The following is an 18,288-nucleotide window of genomic DNA, read 5'->3' as shown; positions in this document are numbered from 1 at the left end:
TTGATGACCTACTTAAGTCACAAGAAAGCCCAAGTCAAAAGAGTCTGAGTCACATGGTACACTCTGAGGTTAGCACTTTGCTTTGGGGGGGCTCAATCATTGGAAGACGGTTGCTGTGATTTGGCCAGATGCCACTCTGGGTAGCTGTTAAAGAGCTCCCCCTCCCTGGCTTTCAAAACCCAGATGTTGGTGCTTCTCTCTCTGGTAACTATGTATGTGTTGCTATGGGCAAGACAGTTAGAAGCCCTGTCTGCTGATTTGTGTTATTTGCTCTATTTATATAATTTCTGCTTGTAATTTCTGTTTGTGCTTTCTCTGAAGTTCACGGTGCTGACTTTTTCCCCTGAACTAAGTGAATGATGTATGTACATTTAATTAAAGTGAGATTTTAAACCCTTTAAAGTTGCTTTCCTTGGAAAAGCAGATCAAAGAACCTGTGCTAGCAGCCCTCCTGTGTGCTGGTGTTGTTGTCCTTACACCTCCACAGTAGCTGCAAGCAGCATTGTTGTTACAAAATGGCATAGTCAGCAAGATTTGCAAACTAAAAGGAAAGTATGGCAACTGGGATACTTGTTCATTGTTCCCCAGTTTTGGTGGCTATGGTTCTGTGGAGCCCCAGGGGCAGCATTGGCCTGAGGGGAAACAGGCGAGTAGCAGTGACAGGAGTGGTTTCTCTGGTGCCCAGAGCAGGGCCCCTGGGAGATAACCTCTCCTTCCCCCTCCCTACCCCACCAGCACTCCTGAGGAGAGAGATCGGAGTAACAGCTGTGGGAGTAAAACAAGCCTGTGGGAAGTGGGGATGGCCAGAGACAGGGCTCCAGTGGATTAGCCCAGCTCCAGACTATGCTGGAGAGGTGAATCCCCTGAAAGGGCATTGTATTCAGAAGCCAGAGCAGAGCATCAAGAGCTTGTAATGGAACCCTGAAGTGTGAAAGCAGAGAGCTGCCTTTGAATTGACCCAGCAGGAATGGAGAACTGCCTGCATACCAAATATACACAATTAGTTGGATATAGAAATCGATTTTACCCAACAGAGAAGTAGGAGGGGAAGAGATCAAATAAAGGAGGGGGTTTGACTGACAAAAGGGGGGCAAATCAGAGAAGACAGTAGACAGAAGCAAAACACTGGTAAGGAGGGAAAGGGTGAAAGGAGAGAGAGAACAAACAGAAGGAAGAACAGGATGGAGGGAAATACACAGGTAGTAATCATAACTGTGAATATGAATGTGAATGGGATGAACTCTCCCATAAAATGGAAGCAGATAGCACAGTAGATAACCCAGTGTTTGATAAAGCCAAAGATCCCAGCTTTTGGGATAAGAAATCACTATTTGACAAAAACTGCAAGGAAAACTGGAAAACAATAGGATACAAACTAGATATAAGTCCAACATCTCATACAATATATCAAGATAAGGCCAAAATGGGTGCATGATTTAGACATAAAGGGTGACACTATAAGCAAATTACAAGAGCAAGGAATAGTTTACCTGCCAAATATACAGAGAGGGAAAGAATTTGTGACCAAACAAGAGACAGAGAGCATTACAAAATGTAAAATAGATAATTTTGATTATACTAAAAGCTTTTGCAAAAACAAAACCAATAAAAACCAAGATTAGAAGGAAAGCAGAAAGCTGGGAAACAATCTTTATAGCAAGTGTCTCTGATAAAGGCCTCATTTTCCAAGTATATAGAGAACTGAGTCAAATTTATAAGAAAAAAACGCCACTCCTCAATTGATAAATGGTTAAAAGATACAAACAGGCTGTTTTCATGTGAAGAAACCAAAGGTATCTATAGGCATATGAGGAAGGGTTCTAAATTACTTTTAGAGAAATGCAAATTAAAACAACTCTAACATACCACATCACACCTATTAGATTGGCTAATATGACAGAAAAGGAAAATGACTAGGATTGGAGAGGATATGGGAAAATTGTGACACTAATGCACTGTTGGTAGAGTTGTGTACTGATTTGGAACTATGCCCCAAAAGGTGACCAAACTGTGCATACCCTTTGATACAGCAATATCACTACTAGGTCTATATCCCAAAGAGATAATAGAAAAGGGAAAAGGGCCTACATAGTGTGGCCACAATGGCCTTTGTTTTCTTTGAGTGACTCAACTTACCTCATTGAGCCTCGAGGGGTGCTGGGACTTGCTCTTCCGGGGCAGGAAGCCCAGCAACCATGCCAGGAAGCAGAGAACTTCCTGTGTGATGAGTCGTGGGGTTGGCTGAGGGGAGGTGTTAACTCCAGAGCCATGCCCTGTTGCGTGTTAACCTGGTCTACATTAGGGGGAGGGGCCAAGTCAAGAACCAATCGGCCCTGGTCATTCAGGCAGCCCTTGAGGATATCGAAAACTCTATAAGAGGGGAGAGGACAGCTTGAAGAACCCTTTTTCCCTTTCCGGTTGGAGCCAGGGATGCCTACAGCCGAAGCTGAGCTGCTGGTAGCAGAGCTGACCCACGTGGAGCCAGGAGTGCTGACCAAGGACTGGAGGCCAGTGGGTAATCTTCTTACCGTAGAGGGGAAGCATGTACACGATTTTGCCTTATACCATCTCGCTTCTCTGTGGCCTCCTGGTTACTCTTGTGAGGCAGACTTATTGGGCATAAGATCCCCCCACAGTCAGCACCCAGGAGGCTGCCGGGAAAGCACAGGTTCTTTTTATCTGCTTAAACAAGGAAAGCACGGTGAAGGGGTTGACCTGCTTACTTTAATCCAGCATTCAGTTAGCATACAGACAACATTCATTTAGTTCAGGGGGAAAACGCCAGCATTCAGTTAGCATTCAGTTAGTTCAGGGGAGCATACACACAAGCATCAAGAGACATACTTCAGGGGAAAAAGCCAGCACCCTGAGGTTCAGAACATTCATTTATTTCGGGGGAAAAGAACCAGTACCCCGAACCTCAAAACTAAAATATAAACAAATTACAAATATCAACAGACAGACCCAATACAATTCATAGTTACCAACATCTGGGCTCAGCCCGAGAGCAAGGGCTGGCCCAGAGTCAAGCTCCCCACAGCTGCGAGCCAACCAGAAAAGGAAAGAGGGATCTTCAAGCTGTCCTCTCCCCTCTTATAGAGTTTTTGATATCCTCAAGGGCTGCCTGAATGACCAGGGCCGATTGGTTCTTGACTTGGCCCCTCCCCCTAACGTAGACCAGGTTAACACCCAACAGGGCATGGCTCTGGAGTTAACACCTCCCCTCACCCAGCCCCATGACTCATCACACAGGAAGTTCTCTGCTTCCTGGCATGGTTGCTGGGCTTCCTGCCCCGGAAGAGCAAGCCCCAGCACCCCTCGAGGCTCAATGAGGTAAGCTGAGTCACTCAAAGAAAACAAAGGCCATTCTGGCCGCACATGTGCAAAAATATTTATAGCAGTCCTTTTTTTGGTGGCAAAATAGTAAAAACTGAAGGGATTCTCATCAATTGAGGAATAGCTGTACAAGTTGTGGTATACGAATGTAATGGAATACTATTGTGCTTTAAGAAATTATAAGCAGGCAGATTTCAGAAAAACCTGGGAAGACTTTAATGAACTGATGCTGAGTGAAGTGAGCAGAACCAGGAAAACTAGAATTCTATTCAGACTGATCAGCAACATTGTGTGATGATCAACTATGAATGACTCAGCTCTTCTCAGCAGTACAATGATCCAAGACAAGCACAAAGGACTCAAGAAGGAAAATGCTATCTACATCCAGATAAAGAACTGATGGACTCTGAATGCAGACTGAAGCATATTTTTTTCAGTTACTTTATGCTTTCTCATGTTTTTCCCCTTTTCAACTGTTTTTTCTTTCACAACTTTGACTAATATGGAAACATGTTTTACATGATAGCACATATATTAGCTATGTTTAACTGACTACCATTTTCAGAAGAGGGGAAGGGAGGGAGGGAAGGAGAAAAATTTGGAACTCAAAAAACTTGTAAAATGAATATTAAAAATTTTCTTGACATGTAACTGGGGGAAAAAATAAAACACTATTTACAAAACACACAAAAAAATGGGCCACCTCTATCATCATCTTCCCTAGTTAGTGCACAAGCCAGATGTGAAAGATGGTTTTATACGTAGTAGACCTTACTAAGAAGTGAAAAAGGAATGAAAAAATAAGATCTTTTTTTCACTCCAGCTGAGCCAACTACAGTATTCCAATAGCCTGTTGCAGAAGAAGGAGCTATGCTCGGAGTTAATCTTCCAGTTGGACTTTGCCCCTCTTTTCCTGATGCACACAGTCAGAAATGGAAGAAAACCCCACTTGCTGGTTACCAGCAGGCAGGCAACCATAAAGTCAATGTTTCTGTTTCTTGCCTTAGGCTGTACAATAAATTACATTAGCAGCAGGCCAAGAAACCAGGATTCTTGACCACGTGTGTCCATTCCCTTCTCTCCTTTCTTGAAAATGTAAGCTGTAACTCATATTTATTTATAGAGCAAGGTTCTTGTATGCCATTCATATCCTCTTTATTCAACACACAGAGCTTTTTGGAAATCAATGTTGTTTTTTTGGGAGATTATTTTGGGCCTTTGTTTTCTTTACTTTTAGAGGCAGGGAAAACAAGCCCTAAGAAATCAGTTCTGCCAGGACTTGTCTTCATTGTTAATGAACAGAACAGGAACACAACATCAGTCCTGATAAAAAAAAATGTTCCATGCCTTTTGTAGATTAAGTGAATGATAGAATCAAAAGGTCAAAGCTAAGAAGGTACCTTTGGAATGATTTAGTCTAACTCATTCACTTTACAGAGGAGGAAAATGAATCTGAGGGAAGAGAAGTGATTTACCCAAAGTAGCACAATCAGTAAATGGTAGAGCCAGGAGTAGAATCCACATCTCCTTATTCCTCCTTCCTCACTATTTCTTCAACTCTGCTCACAGTGTCCCATTAAGAGATTCAGCGACAAACGGGTCCATCAAACCTGACTGGACTCATTGGATTTTAAGCAATGATGTTCACATGAATTCACATTCAAATGAATTTAATTTGTATTTGTTGTATTATATTGTATTTTTAAATGATCTTCTAGATCTTCACCCAAGATACTCCTTGATCTACTAAAATATTTAAGGCAAGAACTCTGCAGAAGTTAATAATATGACTAAAAGAGCTATTTCATTAATGAATAAACAAAACAGCAACTTTCATAAAACACTTGACATCCTTGATATTTTAGTAATTTAATCTGATTATCTGAAAATAAAATACTAATATGAGAAATTAATTTTTTTCATCAAGCAATCCATTATTTGCTCAGATGTCAATTCTTGGTAGGTATAAGTGATAACATTTTGAAACTACATTGCATTCTTATACCATTTTGATATGTCTCCTCTAAGCTATGTTCCGTAACTGATCTATGATTTGACCAAAATCACTCTAACTATCTTGGGGCATAGACAGACCACAACTCTTGGTGCTTGGTGGGATAAAAGCTTGCTTTATCACGCCCACACCAATCTAAGTGATTACAAGACTCTACCACACATGAAGAATTATAATGGAAGTAAATTAACATGGAAGAGATTTGTTCTGTTTGGCTGAGTTGGAGGTGTGGGGGTGATGGTGCACAAGGAGTAGGTTCAAGATGTAAAAGGTAAATTTAGGCTGAATAGCAGGAATGGGTCTATAACAATTAGAGCCATCCAGAAGTTAAATGAGTAGCATCAGGAATCACTGGGTTTTCTGTCACTTCAGCAAAGGTGCTCAGTTGTTGGGTTATGCTATAGAAGGAATTCTTTTTCAAGCACGGATTAGACTAGATGAACACAGGTCTTTTCCAAATGTCAACAAAAATTCCTATGATTTATTAACCTTTCCCTAATGACCTTCACAGGGGTGAGAGCATCCATCATTCCAACAATTCCTTAAATCTTTACCCTTTGCAGACACTGACCCATCCAAAGACCTGTCTCCCTTTCCATCCTGAACTCACCGTTGCCCAAACACATGCACAGGCACCCCTCATTATATATACTGTATTTCTACATGTTATATACACATTTATACGCACGGGGGTTTCTTGCTGCTTTTGTTGTTATTCGGTCTAAACCTCTGATTTCCTCTGTCTAAAGAAATCCTAAGGCAGAAAGCTCTCCCTCTACACAGATCAGAAGCTGACCTATATCTTGGAATCTTAGATGACTTGCCTGTGATCCCTCAATTAGAGGCAGGCCTGTGATCCCCGGATTAGAGGCAGGTCTTGCCTCATGCCTTCTGGACTCTAAGAGTGGCCCAATACCCCCTGTGCCACTCTGCTTCTCCTACGTTCATGTACATGCTGGAAAAAAGAACACTCATTATAAGCCACACATAACCTTTACAAAAATCTTATGTAGAGGGAAAGTACAATTTATATTCAGGCCAACACTCTTACAACATGGTTTTTAGCCACCAAGCCATCAGTTGGAAATAGGCTGCCCAGCAGAAGCAAAGTCATAGCCTGTGAAATTGTTTTCATATTTTGAAGAATTAATTCTGATGTCAGGTAAAAGGGTTTAATTTAAACATCGGAGGAAATTGTCATACTATTTCCAGAAAAGATTCCAGTAAATTCAAATCTATATTAAGTTAGGAATTTAAAAAAAAACAATTTTAAAGCGTATGTAGCCTTCCAAACAAAAATTATGGCTCCTGGCCAGTGGAACCAATTTCAGTAAGAGTTCCCTTATTCTTTGTCAAATCCAGAAGGAACAGGTTTCCTGAGCGGTCTCTTTCTCTCACTAAAGTGCAAAGACTATTCAATGTCTATTCTTACAGAAAAAAGAATCCTAGGCAGACCATTTCCCTTGTGACCCTCAATGGACTTTTGACTTTCATTTCAACTAGTCACATGAACTGTGTGATTATCAGTAAGGGGGTTGACTCTTTTAAGTTTAGTTGAAGTGGGTATCTATCATATGCAAATGAAGTGTTTTGCTAGAATTTTAAAAGGTCGCTGAGAACACTTATAAATATTCTTTCTTTAGCTGGCAGAACCTGACAGGTAAAGTCTATCACCTCAAAGGTTGCTCTGACTTCAAGGTTGGTTGAAGAGGAAGGGAACAGAACATAGCGATTTCAGAGTTAGGTGAGGCCTCTGAACTCACATAAACACCTGTTGTTCAGTTGTGTCCAACTCTTCATGACCTCATTTGGGGTTTTCTTGGCAAAGTTACCAGAGTGATTTGCCATTTACTTCTCCAGCTCATTTTACAGATAAGGAAACTGAGGCACACAGGATTAAGCGACTTACCCAGGGTCACACAGCTAGTAAGTGTCTGAGGCCAGAACTGAACTCAGGAAGAGTCTTCCTGATTCCAGGCCTGGCACTCACTGCTCTGTGCCACCTAGCTGCTCCATGTAGACAGATCATGTAATATAATAGCTAGCATTAACATGACACTTTAAGGTTTGCAAAGCTCTGTATCTTCTCTCATTTGAACCTCACCACAATCCTGTGAAGTAGGTGCTAATATTATCCCCATTTTACAGTTAGGGAAATTGAGACGCTGGTTAATGATCTGGCCAAGGTAATTATCTAAGGTGGGATTTCAACTCCGGCCCTTCTGACTCCAAACCTAGAGCTCTATCCACTGTGACACTCACATGCCTACAACAGAATATGGGCTAGATCTGGAGGTGGAGAATCTGGTTTCAAATTCTGGCCCTTGTTCTTCTAATCTGTATGACCTTAAGTGAGGCGTTTCTGCACCTCAGTTTTCTCATCTGTAAAAGATGGGGTTGGACTAGGTGACCACAAAGTTCCCTTCTAGCTCTATATGGACGATTTGGTGCCCTAGGCTCCTTTAGTCTTTGGGCCCCAGGGCCTTAGAAGGGCTCCTCCTAGAGGTGTGTCCTAGGGAGTAACTGCTCGTGACTATACTATAGTTTAGTGAAAAAAATACTAACTTTCTCCTAAATGCCACTAAAAGTGAGGCAAAGCAGAACAAAAAAAATGATCAGAGGAAAGCATGCTGAAAAGAAAAATGTATTTATTATGAAAGGAATGAGGCACCAGCATTAACGTGGCCACATCAAGTCCTTCCTTGAGATCGCCATTACATTCTTGTCCCATACAAAGAATAAGTCTTTTTCTTCGATTCACAGTGTACATTCAGGAGGCTTATAATATAAACAGTTACATTCAAAATCAATTTAGCCTTGTCTGGTTGTTATAATCTTATCCTCCAGGTTTAAGTACCATTCTACGCTGCAAAAGACTGAAAGACTGACTTCAGTTTGACTATCAATTAATAAAGCAGTAATTTTTTTATTGATCACCCACTATGCAGAAGGCACAATGAAAAGAACTCTAAGAAGTTACAATCTATCACCAAATTCAATTGAATTAAACTAATAATATTCATAAATAATCTCAGGGGAAAGAATAAACATTCATTAAGGGTCTACTATGTTCTGGGCATTGTGCTAAGCGTTTCAGAGATAGGATCTTATTTGATCTTCACAACAACCTTGTGAAATAGGTGCTGTTATTATCCTCCTTTTACAAATGAGGAAACTGAGTCAAAGAGGTTCAGTGACTTGCCCGGGGTTACATATCTAATAAATAAAGGCAACATTTGAACTCAGGTCTTCCTGATTTCAGTTGAGCACTCTATCCATTGTGGTACCTAGCTGCTATATAAAATATATCTTCATAAAATTTACTAGTGGATGCATTTTAAGTTCTGGATATATTAATAATTATAACGAACATAATAGTACAAGTGCTACATATGCCCAGCATAGTATCATCCAAATCAGAATTCCCATCCTTTTTTGGGGGTGGAGGGGGCGGAAAGAAGCGGGGACTGATCCAGTTCTAGGATTTCAATTGTATAGAAATTTCTAGTATGGAAATTCCCTTCATTGATGCAGAATGACTTGTAGTCTCAGAAAGCTGTCTGGGCACTCAGCCACGGTCACACTGCCAGGATGTGTCAGAGGCAAGACTGAAGCCCAGGTTTTACTGAATCCAAGGTCAGGCCTCCACATTGTACCATGCAGCCTCTGCTACTTTTTCATTACTTGACAATTATTCAGAATACAACACGAAATAAGTTCCTTTGAAACAAACATTATACTTTTGTGGGCTTTTTTCAAGGAGCTCAGAGAATTCAAGTAAAAAAAAATCAATCTAAAGCAATACTGTATCATGTTATACCGGAAAAAGCTGCTTTTAAAAGTTATTTGTTTTTTTAATATTTTTACAACACTTCCAGTTCTCTGTCAAACTGGGACTGTATTTACTTTTACATTTACATTTACTTTGCCCATTGCTGAGACACCAATTTAATTAATACCAATTTAATGAATAATTAGACTAGATAAAAACAAAAATTTCACCTAGTTATACAAAGTTAACTAAGATACCCTGAGGTGTGAAGCGCATTAGTCTAGCGAGTACGGCAACACAGGCTTTAGGACATTTCGGAAATCTCTCTGCTTAGGTATTGGTCCAGTTCTTAGATAAATACACTTTTATTTTCTGCATTTATATTCCACCCGGCATGGTGTCGATAGCTTCTGGACGCCCACTAACTGGTTAAAATTCTGAAAACAGAAATTGAGTAGAATTATTTAAACAAGTCAGCATGGAAACAAGTGATTCAATTAACCCTAACTTTATTTGTTCTCTATTTTCTTAGAAGGTATACATTTAGATTCCACAGCTTTTGGCTTGTCTTTTTATTTTTTCTTAAACTTCAGCATCAATGTTAGGCTGATTTTGGCCATGGTGGGGTGGGATGAGTCATGATTTAGATTGTAATCCCTCTTGGGGCCCTGGTGGACAATTTAAGGTATGGCTGGGGCCAGTCCTCTGGTTTATGGGCCTCTTTAAGTTGTCTGATCTTCTTAAGAAAGACATATGGTCTTCTGTTTCTTTCCCCCCACCCCCATCCTTTTCTCTTCCATTCTTGCTCTTTTGCTCTTACTCAGAGATCAATAGATAGATAGGTCTACAGAAAAATAACAGGCAGTTTTCTCCCTCTCTCTCCTCTTCTGGTAAGATTTATATGAGGACTTCGGGAGAAAGCATTTTTTTTAAACCAACTCTCACTAGATATACTCCTTTCCTGGCCAAGAGTCTATCATTCCTAAATATTGAGCCTTGGTCCAGACACCCAAATCCCTTCTCCTTAAGCAGCTGTATTCACTTTCATAAACTATATTTCTCATCTGAAGACTTTATGTTTAATAATTAATATCAACTGATCTTTGGTTCACCTGCCATATTCCATTATCATCGGTTTGTCTTCTCTGATCCACTACCCATATGCTTTTCCCAGATACCCAGGTTTTATCATATACTCTCAATACTTTCTCCATTCCCCAAATGACAATTCCCTATACTATCATCATCCCATCAGGTGTCACCTTTGGTATAGGAGATCCTACATTGGCACAGACATGTACTGTACCACTTTATAAGCTAGGTAACAAACAGATAATCTAATAAACTAAACTGTACTAGCAGGGAACGATGAGAGGTGACATATATGTATACATTTTAACTGTAGCCTTCAGAGGACAATGATCCTGCCTTTTATGCTTGCCTTGTTGATAATTCCGATGGTGGGAATTTCAGACCCTATCAGACAAGGAAGGAGACTTGTTTTGGTAACTGGAGCTTTCTTAGTGCCCCTTATGTCACACAGGTAGCTTGCCTATGTAAAAGTTGGCCCTGCCCCTGATACTTCCAGTAAAACTGCATGCAGCTGAAAACACATCAGCACACTTGGACGTCGATGTTATTTTAAGGCTAGCAGAGTTATTTCCTATTGCTTCCTGACTCCTGGTCCAGCCCTTTAGCCACTGTAACACTGAGGCACCTCCTAGAGCCAAAAAGATCTGGGTTCAAGTCTTACTTCTGAAATACATAGGGTTTGTGACCCTGGGCAGGTCTCTTAGCTGCTCGGTGTTCTTGGTGACTCTCTAAGACTCTAAATTGGAGAAAAAGTGAAGATTGGCAATAGTAGAAGAAATCCCCTTACCCATAAACTCCCTTTCCTGATGATATCAGAAGCCCAGTCCCTATCCCTTATGACAGGAGATAATAATAATAATAATAATAATAATAATAATAATAATAATAATAATAATAGTTAACATCATCTACCAAACATCTGACTACTATCTCATCTGGTCCTTCAAACACTGTAAGATAGGTTCTATTACTATCTCCATTCTATAATTGAGGAAACTGAGGCTAGAGAGATTAAGTATCTTCCCTAAAGCCAAGCAGTCAGTGTCTGAGGCAAGATCTAAGTTCAAGTTTTCCTGATTCTATCCACTCTGCCCCCTTAGAAAGCAAAAGTAAACAACACGATTAAAATGTGCCTACAGATCTGGAAGGAGACACAGAGAACATGCATCATATTTTGTTTTCTATTTAATTAATTTTTAATTATTTTATTTATTAAATCATGCTAGTAATGTTGGGTTTTTTTCCTTTCCATCTGATTAATATGATTAACAAGATGGGGGAGAGGGGCTTGGTTGGAGACTTATTCCACAGTTGGTCTGAATGCTGGTTTATTATTATTTGTTATAAATGTTGAATTTATGGAAGCAATAAAACATTTTAAAATAAATAAAAACTAAATAAAAAACTGGATTTTTTACCTCTTTTGGAAAGGGATCCAGCAGATTAAATTGATACTTATAAAATACTAAGGCAACAAAGATTTCAATCTCCAGCAGAGCAAGCCACCTAAAAGGCAAAGGCAATATAGTCAAGATAATGTGAGGCATGTAATTCACAAACACAGAGAGTCCAGAAAATATATAAATATGTTTGACATTTTATCTTCCATCTTCCTTAGTATAAACTTGCATCAGTGAGGGAAAATAAGTAAACAATTTAATATTTCTTTGCTCCATTAAACATATGAATGACCTGGTCTGAGGCCAGAGAATTAGATTTTTTTTATTTGTCCCCTGAAACCATCTGGAAAATATTCTAGGTTAATCAGGACCTGAAAGAGGCCAGGGCATAGTGAAGAGAGGGCTGGCTTTGCATTCAAGGAAGACCTGTGTTCGGGTTCTGGTTCTGATACATCACTTACATGACAGTGGGCAAATCACTTAACTAATCACTGCCCACGGGCAAACGTCTAAATTTAGACATCGCTGGTCTGCATCTGTGGAAGGAGTTTCCATACTGGGAATTCCACACACTAATGAAATCATGAATCTAGTCTCTTCCCCTTTCACATGCACACACATGCAAATCAAAGCTTGAGAAATCTAAGTATTATTATGATCCAGATGGATACTATATCAATTTTCCATAATCTTCACGTTGCAAATGTAGTTCTGTATAATAACAAACACTGAAGACAATGTATTTTGTAGATAATAAAACAGGCAACTGGAAAAGACATTTGGAGATCATTTAGTCTTAACCCCCTTGTTTTACAAATGAGAAGGGAAGGCCCAGAAAGCTAAGGTCCATGATAGGATTTGAACCCAGATCCTTTTACTCCCAAACCAATGTTCTTTCTACAACACTACTACTGTTTCCCAAATTCTAAAAAATAAAACCTTTCTAGTCTAGTTAATAATGAGATCTAAATTAAGCAGCTCTGGGACAAAGCATTCTTACTTATTTCTCTGAAGTCTCAGCATTTCTCCCAACTATAGTGTGTCAAAATTACTCTTACTAACAATTTGCAATAAAGCATGCTATGTTGAATTTCGAAAGAAGCTGATAAAGGTCCTTAGAGGCTTTTATATATTTCACTTCTTGTGATATAACTCTCCATTTTCCTTGGAGTTGGCACCTAGCAGAACTGTATCTAGAGAAGGAGCAGCTCATTTCAACTGGAACAATCACAGAATCAGGTAAGTTTCACCAAAAAATAAAACAATTCAACCCTCTCATTTTATGGGAAACTGAGGCCCTCAGTCACTAGACTAAGACAAGTATATCTTCAGGACATTATTACTGTTTGACCACTTCAGTGGAGCTCGACTATCCATGACCTCATTTGGGGTTTTCTTGGCAAAGATATTGGAGTGGTTTGCCATTTCCTTCTCAGATGAGGAAACTGATGCAAACGAGGTTAAGTGACTTGGCCAGGGTCACACAGCTAATAAATATCAGGACATAGCCATGCCTGTTATTCTCAGTCACCTAACTGACCAATTTTATTTATTCATTTATTCATATATTTATTGTTTGTTTGTTTGTTTGTTTTAGCATTAAGCCATCTCCAAACATCCAGCAGTTTTTAGATCTCAGGGTGATACACAGCCAATGTCAACTTACAGTCATCCAGCAAACCTCTTTCAGCCTCAACTGGAAATGTGGAAGAAGCACTGGATTGGAAACAAGGAGTTGGGAGGAAGACTTCAGTTCTAAAAACATACCACCCTCTGTGACTCTGGGCTTTGACTTCCTCAAATGCAAAATGAGAGTGTTGATTGATCTCTAAGTGCTCTTCTGAATCTGAAATTCTATGATTCTGTGATAATTATGCAAAACTGGAATATACAATCAGGATCCAAAAAGATTTCGACAAGCTAGAACATTGAAATGAAATCTAATAATATGAAATCCGAAAGGATTAATATAAAGCTTTACCTTTGAGTTACCAAAAACAAACAAACCCCAAAACCCCCAAATTTCACAAACACAAGCAGATGGAGGCATTGTTTGACAGTGGTCTGTCTGAAGAAGATCTAGGGGTTTTAGTGGACTGCACATTCAATGAGTCAGCAGGATAGTGTGGTAGCCAAAAACCTGAATGCACTTTTGGGTTACACTGAGAGGTAAAGTTTCCAGAAACAAGGAGATGATAGTCCCTCTGTCCTACTCAGACCACGATTGGAGTGCTTTGTTCAGTTCAGGGCAGAACAGTTTAAGAAAGATATTAACAAGCTCTAGGGCAGCCAGAAGAAAATCTCCAGGGTGGTGGTGGGCTGTAAGTCCATATGCGCTGAGGTGGAAGGAACTAGGGCTGTTACCATAGAGAAGACAAAAAGAGGACAAGATAACTGCCTTCACACATTGGAAGGGATGTCATATGGAGGAGCAATTAGCTCCAGAGGACAGAAGCATTGAGTGAAAGTTGCAAAAGGTAAAAGTTAGACCTGATATCAGAAAAAACCTTTCTAACAGTCAGAGCCATCTCAAAGTAGAATAGGCTGCCTTGGTAGATGGCTCCACCCTCAGGTATGGTCTTCTGGCAGATGCTAGACAAACACTTGTTCAGTATGTTCTAGTGGGGATTCTTTGGTGCTGAACCAGAAGGTTTCTGAAATTCTTGTAAGTCTCTGTAATAGAAGGAAGGCACTAAATATAAAAATAAAAACAAAAACCTTCAGAGCTCTCCTGATGTGACCTTAAAAAGTCACTTAAATTCCTTGAAGAGATTAGAATAGATGATCTCCAAGGTCCCCAACTCTAAAATGCTATGATTCTAGTCAAATCAACAGATATGGATGTAGAGGCCCAGGGAAACAAAGTGACTGCAAGAGAAATGATTATTTCTCTCTTGGATTAATAACAAATTATTGAATTAGAACCAAGGTTTTTCCTCTTTTCTACTTCCTCATCCAGAAATCAACAGTATGGAACATCTTAGGCAAAGACTTACACGGGCCAAGGTTTAATTAGACAGCAAAAGAAACCCTAAGTTTGGGCTAACGGGAGAATCCCTACTCATTGTGTTCACTCAAGCAGGTCTGGGAAAGTGTTGATTTTCCCTTTTGTCAGAGAGGTGACATGAAAATAGATAAGTGTCTTTGGCCAAGATTTGGGTGATCCAAGTCATGTATCCCAAGACCTCACTGCCCAGCCTCTCATTGTAATGTTCATTTGCTCGTTAACTGTTAACCAATCAGAGTTGAGTGTCACTCTCAGGGACACCTACTTTTTGAAGAGCATATAAACTGTGAGCCTACTTCCATGAGGGGTCTTTGGCATTCAAGAGGGCCACTGATCTACTCTGATTAATAAACATGCTAGCCTTATTAATAAAATGGTTAATTACCCAGAAAGTATGTCTGATTTTTTAAACACCACACTTGCCCAAGGTCACACAGATAAAATGAGAGCTCAAACAAAGAAAAGAAACCCAAGAGTCAATGTTCATTTAGCTACATCATACCAACACGTATATTATTCCTGAATATAGGGTTCTATTTGAATCTATGAAAAAGATATTTTGCTGAGCAATTAATAATGTGACCGAGATTGAAAGGAAAGATGCATAAGCTATATATGGGAATACAAACATTTTAAAGAATTTTAGAAGCACTTATTTATATAACAAATTGATATGGTAATTTAAATTAATTTCCATCCATTCATTAAAGTAGGTCCCCTAAGGACCTCTAATAGACAGTAATATTCTGTTTTCCTACACTGAAGGAAAGGGTTAGGGAGAGAAGGAGAGGAGGGAAAAAAGAGAAGGAAAGTAAAAAGGGAAGGGAGGAGGTGAAGAAGGAAGGAAGGGAAAAAGAAAGAAGGAAGAAAAAGAGATATATTCACTATTCAGAAGCACAATGAACTATAATTATTTTACAATTTTTTCCAATTATTTCTAATGTCAGAAAAGTTAAAAATAACAAAAGTTATTATTCATAGCAGATTTATCACTCCTATAAGAACATTACATAATTACAAAGTTGATGAAAATATAAATGTGTTAATGTTTTGTAAATAACCTTTAATTGTTTGTTTTTCCTATGAAGGTGCATAATAAATACTTGCTGAATTCAACATCAAATATTTAGTGAGCACCTGCTATATACAAGGCACTCATTTAATTAGGTGTAGGGGAAAAAAGAAATACCTTCAAGAATCTTACAAAAGATGTTCATAGATTAATTATAAAGTTAAAGCTGATGGTCCAGCCTGCCTATTTTTCAAATTAGGAAACTGAGCCCCAGAGACATAAAGTCCCCTTTTCTCAACACAGAGCTGGGACAAGGATCCAGGTCATTTTACTATACGGGAATTTGAGTTTGTTAAATCTATGAGCTTCTCCAAATGTGATGCTCTTCCTCTACTCTGGCTAGCAGAATCTCACCTCTTCTAATTTTGATTCAATACTGCCAAATACCTCTCCTCATATCTTACCCCTATTTCTAGCAGAATCCCACTCCATCTATCTCCCCTTTCATTGTTTCTTCTAGAACTTTATTGTTAACCACTTTAGATCTCTTCATTTCATCTTTATCTCCTTCCATTTTCTAGTCCTCATTAAAATTTGATTTAGTCCTGAACACAACTTTTAATCTTCCTCTCCAAGGCTGACTCCTCCTTCTCTCAAAACCTTTGACTTACAGAGTCAGAAGATTTCCTAGAAACTCTGCTAATCTCATCTGCAACCACTTTTCTTCCTTCGAGGTTCATTTCATCTGATTACATCACCCAATCCGGATCCTTGTGGCTAACACCTACTGACCTCCCTCCTCCCTTAGTGAGTTCATTCTACCTATACCTCTGCCTGCATACTTATAGATTTATGTTGATAATCCTGTAAACAATAAATAAATGAACATTTATTAAGTGTAAGACATGGGCTAAACTGTTCTAAGCTCTGGGGATACAAAGAGAAATGTAAAAAATTCAGTCGTCTTCTCAGTCCATATTTCCCCTGACCTTTTTGGAATTTTCGACCCTGCTGACCACTCCCCTTCTCGTGGTTACTGAATTGGCTTCAGTTAACAGTGCTCTCTTGATTTCTGCTCCAATGAGTCTTCCTTCTCAATCTCCTTCACTGGTTCATCATCTTTCTCTAAGGGAGTAACTCCTGTGGAAATGTGCACAGCAAATTCATCCGCAGGCACTGGTCCACCTCAGAAGCCACAGTTACTAAAAACTGCAAAAGATAGTTCTTACCACTAAAGGACTTGTCACTGTCCAATGGTTCAATATCAGAAATCGATGTGGTTCTATTATTGACAATTGACATTAGAGAAGATATATTATCATATTCTTTGCTACTGTATTCTCTTCATCTGACTCACAGAAGAAAGCTGCTAAATATGTAGTCTTCCCTTTTTACTATGTGAACTACAGGAAAGTTAGTTCAGTCTTAATTTTCTATTTGCAACCCCAGGGCTTATACGATGCTTTGCACATAATAAACACCAATAATTTTTTTTTTTAAATTTCATTTCATTCACATTCATTCTTTCTTTTATTCATTCATTCCTTTTACCAGGTTTTAAATGTAGAAATCACAGAAGTCTCTCATTCCCATGGATTCATTTATCCTCCTCACAGAAGACTTTTGCATCTATGTATCTGACCCAAATTTCATCACAGAACTTTAAGGATCCCACATCTTCTGAGAATCTCCACATGGATTTCTTGCCAGTACCTCAAGTTCGACATATCCAAAACTGCACTGAACACTTTCCCTTCTCACTCTCTTTCCACTTCTCATCCTGCCCCTTCTCCTACTTTTGCTCATTCTGTTGAGGTTAGCATCCTGGTCATCCTAGCATGAAATCTTGAATTCCTCTCTGAGTCTTCAACCCTGTACATCCAATTGGATGCCAAGTCCTGTTTGTTGATTCTCACAATCTCTCTCATATCCATTCCTTTCAAGGATTCAGTCAGGCAAGGGTGGTGCAGAGCTGAAGACCAGCAAGATGTAAACAAAAGAAGCACAAGGAGACAAAGCACTCACGTTTGAAGGACAGTGCTTTGATGAATGGTTAACTGTGGGGTCAAGACTACGCAGGGAAGGGAATAAAGCCAGAACAAAGGAGACAGACTACAAAAACAATCACTGAAATTCCACCAGCCTGGTCCAGGCCCTCCTTACTTCTCACCTAGACTACTACACTATACCTTGACTGATCTTACTATCTCCCCAATCCATCCTCCATAAAAGTAAATCTTATTAAGATAGAGATCAGACCCTAATACTCTTTTTAAAAACACCTTCAGTCACTATTCTCATTTGGATAAAATACAAACTCATTAGCCTGGCATTTAAGCACCTTCACAATATGACTCTAACCTCTCCATTCATATTTATTTCACATCACCCCCCTCAGTGTCTTCTATGTTATAAATTAGACTATTAGCTGTTCCTTAAACTCCCTATGCCACCTCTTGCCTCTATGCATTTGGGCAGGTCTTCCCGCACACCTGGATTGCTCTCACACATTGTCTCTGCCTTTCAGAATTCTCCTACAAGCATAAGCTTAGGTAGCATCTCCTCCATGAAGCCTTCCCTCTTCTCCCTTCTGGGGAAAATGTTCTCTCCCTCCTTACCTTTTCCTAAGTAGATAGTGTGATTCTCTTTTTTGCC

The 18,288-nt window shown here is 39.4% G+C and overlaps 1 protein-coding gene across 1 annotated transcript in view; it reads right to left on the bottom strand.

The window, feature by feature from the left end:
* Positions 1–7,981: 7,981 nt before the first annotated feature.
* The window catches only part of LOC118857149 (24-hydroxycholesterol 7-alpha-hydroxylase), a 127,163-nt gene continuing 116,856 nt past the window's right edge, over positions 7,982–18,288 (bottom strand). Inside the window, exons 11-12 of the mRNA XM_036767791.1 lie at positions 11,633–11,720; positions 7,982–9,559 (exon numbers count right to left, since the gene is read on the bottom strand). Of these exons, the coding sequence (XP_036623686.1) occupies positions 9,488–9,559; positions 11,633–11,720 (160 nt within the window). The 3' untranslated portion in view covers positions 7,982–9,487. The remainder of the gene's footprint in view (positions 9,560–11,632; positions 11,721–18,288) is intronic.

This window comes from Trichosurus vulpecula, chromosome 7, assembly GCF_011100635.1.
Source record: "Trichosurus vulpecula isolate mTriVul1 chromosome 7, mTriVul1.pri, whole genome shotgun sequence".
NCBI classification, from domain to species: Eukaryota; Metazoa; Chordata; class Mammalia; order Diprotodontia; family Phalangeridae; genus Trichosurus; species Trichosurus vulpecula.
This window is presented reverse-complemented; position numbering and strand designations above follow the sequence as displayed.